A 13,216-nucleotide genomic window follows, 5' to 3' on the forward strand; every position below is an offset into this window, starting at 1 on the left:
CACTGGGCCGCCGCTGCCCGTATGGCTGTCGGCGCACTGCCGCGGTGTATGGAGGTCGACTAGCGGGCGCTTGTGCACCGCTGCTGGCCGCTCGGCCGCCGCGATGGAGTCTTTCCCACCAAGTTTTGGCCGGCTGTCCACGGCTAGCCACACACAAGGTGTTTGACGGAATTCCTACAATGTAATTTTTTGTTCTTGTGCTTTTCTTTGCATATGCACCGAAGATTGATCTTGATAGATAGTTTCTATTGTAGACGAGTTCATGTGACTCCATTTTTTGCCACGATTCCTGGTTGGATGAGGAGTTTGACATGGAGGAGGAAGAAGATCTTGCATTAATCTTGGCAATGCACAAGAACAAGAGGTCGAAGTATGGCGGTTTAGTTTACGACCACAAGTATTTGTGGAGATAATGGAAAGAGGCACACGAGCAATTGATGCACAACTATTTTGGGCCAAATCCTCGCTATCCAGAGAGGTACTTTCGACGTCTACGGACTTGTTTTTTTCACATTTGCAATTCTGTAAAGCAACATGATCAGTCCTTCCAGCAAAGAAGGATTTGCACCGGAACGCTTGGTCATTGCACTGAGTAGAAGGTCACAGCCGCATTCCGCATGATGGCCTATGATGTTCCGGCTGATTTCATTGATGGCCTATGTTATGGATTTGATGAACTATGTAATAATTTAATCGTGTGGATTGATAAAATTATTGCTTTGTTTGTTTTGGACATATAAATAACATTTGATATTATTTGTATGCAATATGTATGTTTATTCGAGATGAAAAGTGCATATGGCTCTGGGCAGCTGTTGGAGACGTCACTTTTTCGTACCAAAAAAGCAGTTTTGGTGACTAATATTTTTTGCTCCGGTCATTTTAGGTGCCATGTTATAGGGCTGTTATTGAAGATGCTTTTATGTATTTTCTTTTTAAAATTTGGTTAAAGTCAACAAAAGTATATTTTTTGTAAAATCTATATGCACCTTGTTCTAAATGCAAGGAGTATAAAAAAATCATTCCAAACGGATAAAATCATTTCCGAACTAGTAATACCAGCAAGTATCCCACTGCCAGTCAAACGCGAGGTCGCTTCTTGTAGCTGCAAACCAAGCTTGTTGACGCCCGTGTCAGAATTCCCATCCCGCATGGCGCTCCCGTCCCTCCTCTCCCACTCCAGAACACGCTCCTCCGTCCTCCGGGAACCTCTCCGGCAGGGGGGCCTCCGCGCCCTGCTCGCCCCGTGGGATCCCCCGTCCGTTCATCCGCACGACCGCGCCGCCGAACGCGCCTGCACGCCCCCTTCCACCGGGTCCTCCCCTCCTCCTCTCGACTGGACCCGCCTCGGGAGCCGGACGATCTCTTCTGGCGCTGGTAAGGAGCTCTATCTTGCCTGGATTTGGATCGATTGTTCTGTGGGTTCTGTTTTGTGGGATCTTTCTTTGCTGCAAGTGATCTTTCAGTTCTGTGAAAGTTTGTTGCGGATTTCTTTTTTTTGCGGGATGCCCTACTAATCTAATCAATCCGTTATCCATTCCCATCCCAGCACCAGTAGAATTACTGATACATGAATTCGGCACATATAGTGTTTAGTATTTAATTTGATTACTATTACACCCTGCACCCTCTGCTCTTAGAGTTTCAGTTGTCAGACAGTTCTTTCTTGCTATAGAACCAAGATTGATATGGCTCCGCCGATTTCTACAGATCTACAGAATATACCCACTCTGTGGCGAAATGTAGGGGACATTTTTATAGTTACAATCACAATCACAGTAAATTAGTTTGAACACAAACCCAATGGTATCAAGTTTGTATGGCATAACCCATGTGTAGTTGGTTTACTTGTTGAGCAAAGCATGAATTTGAACAACCAAAATACTCCTGCATTTTGCAACAGAGGGAGTAGTTTTTATTGGACTGAGTAAAATCTTATGATACATGATGATACCCAGGTATGTCCCTCACTCAATATGGATTGACAAACCATACTCTGACTTCTCAGAGAAGATCCTATTGGACCTTGTGTCCACAACATTCCTCTTTTGGGCCTCCAGCTGAGATAGCAACAAAAGAAGCACAACATAGTGTGGATGATTCGTTTGGAGTTCAACAACGTACTTTTGGTTCTGCGGCAGAACCCATCCAGAGGAATCCAGACTATTCAGTGCTAAATTCTGATGACGTTTCTTACTTCAAGAGCATATTGGGTGACAATGGAGTCGTTCAAGATAAAGACAGGGTGGCTGTTGCAAATGTCGATTGGATGGGTAAATACAAGGGTGCAAGTCAGCTACTGCTTTTACCAAAAAGTACTAATGAGGTATTTCTGTCAGCTAGTCAAGCGGAATTTTAATTTAACACCAGTTATTTGGATTTCCATTTTCTGACAATTGCAATAACAAGTAGTACTGAAGTGGCAGTAATCATTTTAATTGTTTTCGGCTGATTTGTAGTGGTTGCATGGTGACTGTTTGTTTGGTTGCAGAACAATGTTTGTAAAGTTGTAGCTTACGATTTATGTTTTTGGCTTATCATGGTCCATCACACACTTGCATCCAGGCTAAGGCTATTCCAGTTACCAAGCATGTACTTTTTGATGTATTCCTACATGAAGTAACTAGTAATCGTACAAATTGTTCAGAAAGTTGTTAGCATTGTATGCATTGGATGTCTCATGAAAGCCATATTTAGTAGCAATAGAAAATCAGCTTCAGCAGAATGTAGCGCTTCATAAGCAAAACACTGTAGCCTCTGGATACATAACAAACAAAATAGCATACATCACTCTAGTAACCTATGCTAATAAATATTTTCCAAACAACAATGCATTTGCATGGAATGTTAATAATACCTCATGCAGCAAACTAGGAGTATAATTTAGGACTACATTTCTATTTTCATATTGCTCGGTTATATCTAGTTTTCTACCATTCCTGATCCGACTCAACAAAAAATTAATGTGAAAATTTGTTATTCAACCATTCTGTTTTCCAGGTTTCTAAGGTCCTTGCTTACTGCGACTCGAGACGATTGGCAGTAGTTCCTCAGGGTGGAAATACAGGCCTTGTTGGTGGCAGTGTTCCAGTTCATGATGAGGTAATTATGAAGTTCCTGTTAATGATAATATCAGTTATATCTTTATTTTCCTACCACAAAATATTTGTTTATTTCTTATCTTAGTATCAGCGGTAGAGTACTTTAGATAAATATCCTTCTTGGTATTCTCTACTTCCTTTCTGTTGCTGCTTGCCTGAATTGCAGGGTATACTTCTTCACCAGAATGAAGTACTTGTATTTATTTAGATTGATCAATCAGATTGATTAGAAAATCATGGGAAAGATTACGATGGCGTTGATGGGTGCTTCGAGTATCCATATTCATGTTTAGCACTATCACTACAGTTTTGCTGTAGTTCACCGTACCTGTTCAAATTCTTGTTGATATGTTTTTCTGTTCATCTGTTTTAGACTTCCATGTTTTTTATGTATACTGCATCTGAGATTTCCATGTTACTGCTTTCCTTACATTTAGGCCCGAGATCACAAGGTTTACTCCCTTTGTCTGCAGGTGATTGTCAACCTTGGTGGTATGGACAAAATAATCTCCTTTGACAATGTGGGTACAGTCTCTTTGTTTGGATTTGATGTCGTGAATTTTATATTTCTATTATCTATCCTTTCTTCAAACATAAGTTGTCTATATCCATAGTTTTTTTGTATAATTTCATGAAAGAGCTGTCTGCTGTCAGGTAAATGGAATTCTTACTTGTGAAGCTGGTTGTGTGTTGGAGAACTTAAGTACCTTTGTGGAAAATGAAGGGTAAAGTCGTCTTTGGTATTCCCTCTATGATTCTGTTCTCATTCGTGGTGCATACGTCTTGCATTGCATGCGTTTGATTCATAAATAATATGTTTTCTTTTGAGTTGCCGAGTTACCATTGACCCATAAATATTCATAAGTTTGTTGCTTATGCAATATCCTTTTTTACGGGATCCCTACTTATATAATCACCCATGGATTCAATGTGTGCCAATACAGTGATCACTCATATAATCTGGTCATCAGAGTTTAGTTTTTTATACGATCAATATGTGCCCGTTATTTTGAATAGAAAAATACCTAAGATTATATGTATACTTTATATTCAGGTTTATTATGCCTCTTGACTTAGGGGCAAAAGGTAGTTGCCAAATAGGAGGGAACATTTCAACTAATGCTGGCGGCCTACGTTTCATTCGCTATGGTTCACTTCATGGAAATGTACTTGGTAAGTACAAGTTAAACCTTATATTTACTATGTGCACAAATCAGCTATTTCTGAAGTCTCATGTTCTATATCTTGTTTACCTGAACGAAGAAAGGGCTTATGTGGAATACAGTATTTGTTTTGTTAAGTTTCTCTTGAAAGGAGCAGGAATATGTTTGCTGCTGAGTAATTCTGTTGCAATATAAGTTGCTGATATTACGATGCTCCATCAAGAGAATCTTCTAGAAAATTTCAACTCTATGCAATGTTTAAGCCTGGAAATAGCTGGATGATTTCTTAAAAGTACAAAGATGGTTAGCTCTTCTGTATTTTATTTTCTTCTTATTCAGGTCTTGAAGTTGTCCTAGCCAATGGAACTGTTCTTGACATGCTTACTACTTTAAGGAAAGACAACACTGGATACGATCTGAAGCACTTATTTGTTGGTGAGTGTCGAATACAAACTATTTCCCTTCTTTCTGAGCATGTTCATTAAATATGACTTATAGCAAGCCGTTAGTAAACACATGATTGATGGTTCAGGAAGTGAAGGCTCCCTAGGAATAGTCACTAAAGTGTCAATACTTACACCTGCAAAGCTACCTTCAACTAATGTTGCATTTCTTTCCTGCAATGACTACATGAGCTGTCAGGTCTCTTGCAAACACTCATTTTGTATATCTAGGCATTGTTAGCCCTTGTTATCAAATGTACAGTATGATCTTTACTATAGTGATTACTGCTTTTCATGTTCCCAGAAATTGCTACTGGCAGCTAGGAGGAGCTTGGGTGAGATTCTTTCTGCATTTGAGTTTATGGATCGTCAGTGTATTGATCTGGTACTTAAGCAAACTTTCAAAGAAAATTGAACTTCATGGAGAAGAAACTGCATGCATGTACTTTCTTGAACAGTAGGATGTGTTGAATTTTTTGTTATGTACTCCCTCCGTCCCATAATATAAGATCGTTTTGCAAGAAAACAGAATATTGTTTTGACTGCATTGTACATGAAGAAATGTTCCTCATTATCTTGCCTGATTCCACATTTAATTTGGTAGCTTGTTGGTTTTGAAGGCTATGACGCATTTGGAAGGAGTTCATAATCCTTTACCTGTCTCGCCGTACAAATTTTATGTTCTAATTGAGACCACAGGAAGTGATGAATCATATGACAAGTAAGTTTTGGTAGCATAACCACAGTTTTCAAACATTAAAAACACACAAGCTATGCGGAAGATCAATTTGTTCAAACTCTTAATTGATAACCACTTTGTGAAGGTGAAATCCTGCTTGGCTTGCATTTATTTTATCTTGGGTTTATTGTGATCAAAATTGTCAAATTACATATGCTGTCTACTTGTCTTATGTTGCTTTTCTTTTGTAGAGCAAAACTTGAAGCTTTTTTGTTGCGTTCAATGGAAGATGGCCTTGTAGCTGATGGAGTAATAGCACAGGATATTAGCCAGGCATCTAATTTTTGGAGAATCCGCGAGGTTCTCACCATACGTGAATCTTTAGATTTTGCCAGTGACTAATATGGGTAGCCTTTAAGTTGGTAACGATCGACACTCATCACACGGATAGTGTTCTATTGAAGCAACACAAGGTTGTGGAGGAGCAACATCAACTTATAGCTAGAACACTTTAGAAAACATTACTTAAGATTCAACATTCTACTCATGGCTAGAAGACTCTAGAAAACAGTAGCTAAGGTTAAGAAGACAAAATAAATACTAGACTGCAGTTGTATCTAGAAGTAGTCAAAACAGATTTTTGACTTCTGATTCTTTTTCCTTTTACTTGTCTCTATTGTTCCTCATCATCTATGTTGCTGTTTAATAATATAAGTTATCGATGTGTAAGCTGATATTTGGTGGTTAACGCCGAGTCTCCGATATCATATAAATTAAAATGATAGGCTATGAAGTGCTCGAAAAATATCTTGGTATGTTAAGTTTGGCCTATCAAACTATTTGGTTTCAAACCTTTGGAAGTGAAATTTCAAGTATGAAACACCAAACCAAATAAAGTCAACCGCCTTTACCCATTGACATAATTTGTGGCAAAAAAATCAATTAAATGATTATGTGTTGTGGTTGCAGGGTATATCAGAGGCATCTGTAAAAGTTGGTGCAGTCTACAAGTATGACTTGTCCATACCTGTAGAGAAACTATATGATATTGTTGAAGAAATGCGCAGCCGTGTTGGTAAATTTTCAATTTTGAGCCATCAGTAATCTAATCTATGAGTTGTTAACATAGTTCCTTGCTTTCCTAGGTGATACGGCAGAGGTATTGGGTTATGGTCACCTTGGTGACGGGAATCTCCATCTAAACATCTTATCAAGCAAGTACAGTGACAATGTATGTCTGATATGACATGGAAATAGATCATTTACTTAGGTTTGGCTTCAGTTTCTCAAGATAGACATGCGGCTACTTGCTTATTTTGTTACCTTCAATGAAAATTTCAGATTTTGGCACAAATTGAACCATTTGTCTATGAGTGGACTGCTGGCCACAGAGGAAGCATTAGTGCAGAGCATGGGCTGGGGCTAATGAAAGCTGAGAAGATTCACTACAGCAAGTCACCAGAAGCAGTAAGTATTTAAATACCATCTTACTGCCACTTGTGTTCGCGCACAAATTGTTACTTCAGTGCCATATAGAATGTTCAGAGTTAAATCACTATTTCAATTCCTTTAGACTATGGCGCACTTTAATGTTAGGTGTGAGTGTGTGACAATGTCATATTCTTGACTATTTGTGCATGGCATATGTGTGTTGTGCCACATTTTCATGAGAGAAATTTGGTTTAGCCTTTATGATCTGGAGACATTCTCTTGTTAGATTTTCAGTTATGCTCACTTCCATACAACCCTGGAGGAGCGCTTTTTGTGCAACGTTGGCAATATGTTTCAGTGGAGCTCTGCCTTATTCTTCTTCTTATCATCTTAAAGAACAATACTTCATTTGTTTTTGCAAAAGAAAAACTTGCAGTTGTGTTCCTACCTTTCTACTAGTTGGCTGGTAATTATGCTTGACAAAAAATGTTGTATTGTGATCAGGTGCAGCTGATGGCTTCCATCAAAAAGTTAATGGACCCTAACTCAATTCTAAACCCATACAAGGTTCTACCTCAGTCTGCATTGTCACCGGAGCAGGTAAGCTTCTTTTATTTACCCTATTTACCCTTGAGTATGGAACTGAACTACATTTTCCCAATGTTTTCACCTGATTCATGCCACGGTTTCTACACCAACAGGGTAGCTGATTGAGCTTGTCGCTTACCCAAATCAACTTCAGAGAACAGGAGCTGTTAGCTTGGATAGAAGAGATCTGTCTGTACCCAATAAAAGTATATAGTGAATAAAATTCCTGTTGTTGTCAGCGTCTGGAGTACTGTAAACAATTATTCAGATGGACATCAAACTAGGAAAAACATCAAATAAGGCCATGTACAACCCAGGTGCTTGCACAGGCACCTCAGAGAGAAAAAAAAACTTTTTTGTGAAAAAAAAACCTGTGTGTGTGTGTGTGTGTGTGTGTGTGTGTGTGTGAACTTCGCACGGAAAAAATATATCTGATTCTCTAACAAAAACATGACTGAAAAAGAAAACACAAGAATAGCAGAAGAATGGTACTCTATTTTTCACAATCATAGTGATCTTATGTGGCAGTTCAAGTTCAGGGTAGCACCAGTAATTTGTAGTGTAGGACCCTTATTATTCAGGGAATGAGTTGCACTGGTCTTCAACAATCACTCTTCACACCCATGATCTGGATGGATAGCAGCAAGTAAGCAAATACTTAGATTGCCAACATCACCAAAACATTCTGCATATTACCTGAAAATAAATATACAGTGCTTGGGACCAAATGAGAAGCGCCACCATGCATTAACAAAAATCTCAAGCTCCCTCCAGTAAACAAAAAATATATAATCCCTATCATCTTGGCACTAAAAATAATTCCAGAATGTGGTACTAATACATGCTTATTTAGATTTGTAGATGTAAATCTGCTGCATATAACATTCACTGTTAGATGACTGGATCTTTACCAGACGTCATATAAAGTAAGTGTTGAAAATATTTGTGTTCCCTGAGCACGGTTTTTCTAAGGCCAAGCTACACGGTGTCTTTTTTTCGAACTGTGCTGGATTCTGTTACAGGGATGTGAGCACATTTTTGCGGAGATGGAGCAGGATCCGAGCTATCACCATGTAAAACACTGGCTCTGGACATGCAAGTCCTGAATTGAGCCGGAGTTGCGGCTGCCGCCCATGTAAACCTCCGAGGACATGCTTGACTTTCTCCATATTTTTGAGCTGGCACACCTCATTCGATTCGCTCTAGGATTTCGAGGCGAACAATGAAGGAGACGAAGAGACAACGAGCAAAGCGCGCGTCGTATTCGTGGCTTGAACCATGGTGACGGTGGCGTGGATACGCCCCGGAATCTCATGCAGCGTCGAGTTTGAGCTCACTGCGAACACTGACGGATAGGGCTACCGTAGTGAGTAGGTGTTTCCATGTTTGGTAATGGAGATGAAGGGAATGCTGTTTTCTTGGGGATTGCTTTCCCCAATGGTGTCTACTATGGGCATGTTTGGGTTTCCCTTTTTCATCTCTATGAATAGTAAGAGCATCTTCAGGCCCTCCCCAGGCGAATTTTTAGCATCGGCGGGCGAAAATCGGCCCAGTCGTGCCCCCAGGAGTCAGTTTTTCGCCGGGTTGGGCCGAAATAACAGCCGGCGCGCTGGGGCGTGAGCCCGCTCCGTCGGCGAGAGGAGGGCTTTTCCCGCCGTTTCTTCCCGCTTTCCCTCCCATTCTCTCCACTCCTCCCGCCATTCTCCTCCTCCCTACCCTCCCAGCCGGCCGCCATGCCGCCGAAGAAGTACGTGATCCCCCGCGCCGCGACGGCTGCGACCGACGCCGTCGCTCAGCCGAAGCAGAGGAAGCCGAGGGCGCCGCCGTCCAAGCCCCCAGGCATGTCCAACGTCGACTGGAGGGCTGAAGTTCAGCGCTGGAGGCTGTCACCACCGACTGGCGGAACAGGGCCAACGCCAAGAAGGCCCGGAACAGCGCGGCGCGGCTCGCGGCTGCAGCGGCGGCGGAGCAGGCGGAGGCGGCTCGCGTGATGATGAACCCGTCCGGCGGCCATGGCCCCTACGCGCCCTGGAGCCAGCAAAGCGTCGGGTCTCCGACCGGTTTCTCGTCGTCGCCGCAACCCTGGGGCTGCACGCCATCGCCGGGCTACGCCGATGGTGACGCACACGGCGGTTTCAACCCCAACATCATCTTTCCCCATGGTCACCCGTCCCAGCGCACGCCCTCGCCCGCCTTCGCTGGTGTGCAGTACCCCCCATACAACTACTCCCCGCCGCCGTACGCATCCTCCCCGACACCCCCTCTCTGCCATGGCGCGCTACCCTTCTCTCAAGCCTCCACGTCGCATCTCGGCGACGTCGACGCGACCGAAGCCGACATGGAGGACATCATCACGGCTGGCTCGGCCGCCGCCGCCGCCGGGTCTACTACCCAGGACGACACAGTGCACAACGACATGGACGGCGAGAGGAGCCGGAGCCGGAGGAGGACGAGGTGGAGGAGGAGGAGGAGGAACCGGTGCCTGCTCCGGCGAGGAAACGGAAGAAAAAGAAGGGGGCGGCAAGGACCGGCGAGCCGCGCATCAAGTGGGCGTCCAAAGAGGACGAGTGCCTCGCCGAAGCGTGGAAAGTCGTCTGCCTCGACCCGACCACCGGCACGAACCAGAGCATTGAGACCTATTGGGACCGCATCAAAGCCGAGTTCGACGAGCGCAAACTCGTCGACCCCTACTTCAAAGCCATGTACATGCAGCGCGGGGCGAAGGCAATGGGGAACCATTGGGGGCTCATCCAATCGGCGTGTAACAAATGGCATGGGATCGTCGAGGAGATCACGGCTCGCCCAGAGAGCGGCACCAGCATAGAGGATCAGGTATGTCACGCCGGCCTCCTATTTCTTTTCGCCGGTCGCGCGCCGCTCACTGGTTGTTCCTCGACGCAGTTGGTGCTGATGTTCGTCATGTTTCGGCAGGATAACAACGACCAAGATTTCAAGTACCTCCACGTCTTCAAGCGGATCGAGAAGTGCGACAAGTGGGCGGAGGTCCGGCGCAACCTCGCCAAGGCCAAGGAGACCTACCAGCCGGACGCGCCGACGCCGGGCGCGAGTGAAGGGCGCCCCGATGGCAACAAAGGGACCAAAAAGGGGAAACACGCCGAGTCGGCAACGGCGCGGATGCACGAGTCCATTGAGCGTTGTGTCGCCGACGTTTAGGCCCGGGCCGCCCTGCATGAAGAGAAGGCCGAGGCGCGGTGGTCGGCGTTGATGATGAACAGCGCCGTCAAGCTCGACCTGCTCCGGACCAACGTCGCCGCGAAGAAGAGGGACACCGACCTGGCGTTTCTCATGGGCGGGGCAGATATATATGCTCTAGAGCACTGACGAGAAGCTCAAGGCGTGGTTCATAGCGGAGCGCGGCCTCATCCTGAACCAGCTGCCGTCGACGGCGCCGCCAACTCCCACGCCGCCGCCGCCAAGCCCGAGCGATGATTCCTCGACGACGCCCAGCAGCGCAGACGTCGCGCCAACGCCGCCCAGCACAGAAGCAACTCCGACACCGCCATGCCCGCGCACGCCAACTCCGACTCCGCCGACGCCGGAGGCCGACCTCGCCGTGTGATGCGCGTTGTACGCGCGCCCTTTCTTTTTTGTACGCCGAACTTTTCATTCGATCGCCGAACTGGGCCGCTGTGATCGCCGGATATGTGGCGTTTTTTTGCGAGCGGGGGCGCTGCCTAGGTCGGGGCCGAACGGCTGGAGATGCTCTAAGGATAGTTTGGAGCCTTTGAGAACCTGAAAAATAAATGACTTGTAGATCCTATAGTGGGCAGATTTAACCTATCGGCCGGGTGCCCGAATGTCAATACAAACAGCTTGTAAATATCTCTCAAAACAAACATTACGATAAAAAGCTCTCAAAATAAACAACTCTGTATAATATGGATATTTGATAGATATAATGGTCTAAAGCATATACATATATAGGTTCAAAATCCGGACTCTGACTCCAATATATATGGAGTTAGACGATTTAGCAAAACCAAACATGACTTCCAAACTAAAAATTATATACGAAGGTAGATGGTTGCTTTAGCATCATTTCCAATGTTCAAGAATCGCTCCCAAACTTGGACATAAACCTCTTCTTTTCCCTTATCTGAAAGAGAACGGTAAAAAATATCAGAACAAAAATAAACAATTAATCAAAATAATTCAGTTAGTTATCATCTGCATGCAATTATTTTGCACAACAACTTCATACAATGTTGACAAATCTAAATATAGTAACCAAGAACAACTACTCAAGAGAAGGCAAGAACAAGATATATGGTGATATGATAACCGAGAACGTGGACAATTGATACTTGATAGCCTCTGTGTAAAGGGGTTCGTAAAGCACTTCAATAACACGGGGAAATAAGGTTCTCTTTACCTGATTGCTATGTCCACACTTCTTCTTGCGGCAGTTGGTGGCCCTGAGGGGTAGGCGTGCATAGCACCTGCAACGCAATGATGAAAAACTTAGTACAAAAAGCAAAGTATATATAATCCTGACTAGAGTGCCGCTAGATGTCAATTTTTTTCTTGCGGGATTGCTAAATCTTAGTACTAGTCAACTAAGATTTAAAGAAGTCTTAATCACTATATTCATGAGATCTTACATGGAGATCCGTGTATTTTTTTATATGTTTTGTAACTTGACCGAGACTTGTTAGTCTTTTTTTTTTTGCGACTGGACTGAGACTTGTTAGTCGACTGAGATCTAGCCACACCCTAATTAATAATCTACATATCAACCATCTAGTTAATTCCATTGTTCATAGAAATAGAAATCAGCAATAAACCCAGGCAAACCAAAACCGCTGGTGAGTTCGAATTACATTCTAGTAATTGCAAAAAAAAAAAAACAAGATGCTAAATTGAAGGTGAGAGGTGCCTCGATCAACCTCTGTTTGGCTAGCTATTCAAATCTACACCTTAAACAACAAGGACACATTTATCTACACACTCATGCATGCGTATCACCGAGCAGACCAAAAGAAGCAAAAGATCAGTCCATGAGCTGCGTACCTGCGGCAGACTAGTTTATTCTCATTGTACTTTTGAGCAAGGATGCGGAGGTTGGGCTCGAGGTTCTTGGGGTATTGACCTCTGCTGCCGCCACGGAGGCGCAGCACCAGGTGAAGCGTCGACTCCTTCTGGATGTTGTAGTCGGCCAAAGTGCGGCCATCCTCGAGCTGCTTCCCCGCAAAGATGAGACGCTGCTGGTCCGGCGGGATACCTATAGCAAAACAGAAACTTCCACAATTAGTTCGTCCCAAGAGAGAGAAAGAGAGATGATAAACTAATCTGGTCTATGTACCATCCAGGTGGTCCTACGGCGGGTTAACACTCAGGAACCAACAAGCCGATCCAAAGCTATCTAACCTCGGATGAGCTGAAAAGTTTTATCTAGCTCAGAGAGATAGTACATCACACAGTTTTTAGCTATATGCTCTGTCACATAAATACCTTCCTTGTCCTGGATCTTGGCCTTGACGTTGTCAATGGTGTCCGAGGACTCCACCTCCAGCGTGATGGTCTTCCCGGTCAGCGTCTTCACAAAGATCTGCATCTTGCCGTCTCGTCGATGGCTCTCTTGCTCTCCTCTGGACGGGTTGTGCTTGGTGTTGGTGTCAACCGCTGCGTGATGGACGTTCTTATACGGGCAGGAGGTAACGGGGCCGCTACGACAAGCCCCAGAACCCTAGCAAGGGAGGCGTGGCCGCCAAGAAGCTCGCGACCCGGGCGGGGCAGCGGTTCTGGGCTTTCGGTCAGTCGCATGCTGTCCGTTAACTTGTTTTTAGGTGA

General features: G+C 44.3%; 2 protein-coding genes across 2 annotated transcripts; one reads left to right on the top strand and one right to left on the bottom strand.

Annotated features, from left to right (window-relative positions):
* The first annotated feature begins 1,068 nt into the window (after positions 1-1,068).
* On the top strand, positions 1,069-7,702 carry LOC109763602 (probable D-2-hydroxyglutarate dehydrogenase, mitochondrial). Its single transcript, XM_020322451.4, has 16 exons — positions 1,069-1,377; positions 1,959-2,326; positions 3,001-3,102; positions 3,575-3,622; positions 3,756-3,826; positions 4,156-4,274; positions 4,604-4,699; positions 4,797-4,906; positions 5,012-5,092; positions 5,328-5,428; positions 5,638-5,746; positions 6,356-6,461; positions 6,532-6,617; positions 6,728-6,853; positions 7,322-7,417; positions 7,519-7,702. Exons 1-16 carry the CDS (start codon positions 1,152-1,154, stop codon positions 7,525-7,527), a joined length of 1,854 nt encoding a protein of 617 aa, XP_020178040.1. The 5' UTR covers positions 1,069-1,151; the 3' UTR covers positions 7,528-7,702.
* A 3,772-nt stretch (positions 7,703-11,474) lies between these two features.
* LOC109763603 (ubiquitin-ribosomal protein eL40z fusion protein-like) lies at positions 11,475-12,980 on the bottom strand. The gene is made up of 4 exons (XM_073509003.1): positions 12,878-12,980; positions 12,437-12,647; positions 11,799-11,841; positions 11,475-11,522 (listed from the first exon to the last, which is right to left on the bottom strand). Exons 1-4 carry the CDS (start codon positions 12,978-12,980, stop codon positions 11,475-11,477), a joined length of 405 nt encoding a protein of 134 aa, XP_073365104.1.
* Positions 12,981-13,216: the final 236 nt, after the last annotated feature.

Source organism: Aegilops tauschii, chromosome 2 (assembly GCF_002575655.3).
Source record: "Aegilops tauschii subsp. strangulata cultivar AL8/78 chromosome 2, Aet v6.0, whole genome shotgun sequence".
NCBI lineage: Eukaryota > Viridiplantae > Streptophyta > Magnoliopsida > Poales > Poaceae > Aegilops > Aegilops tauschii.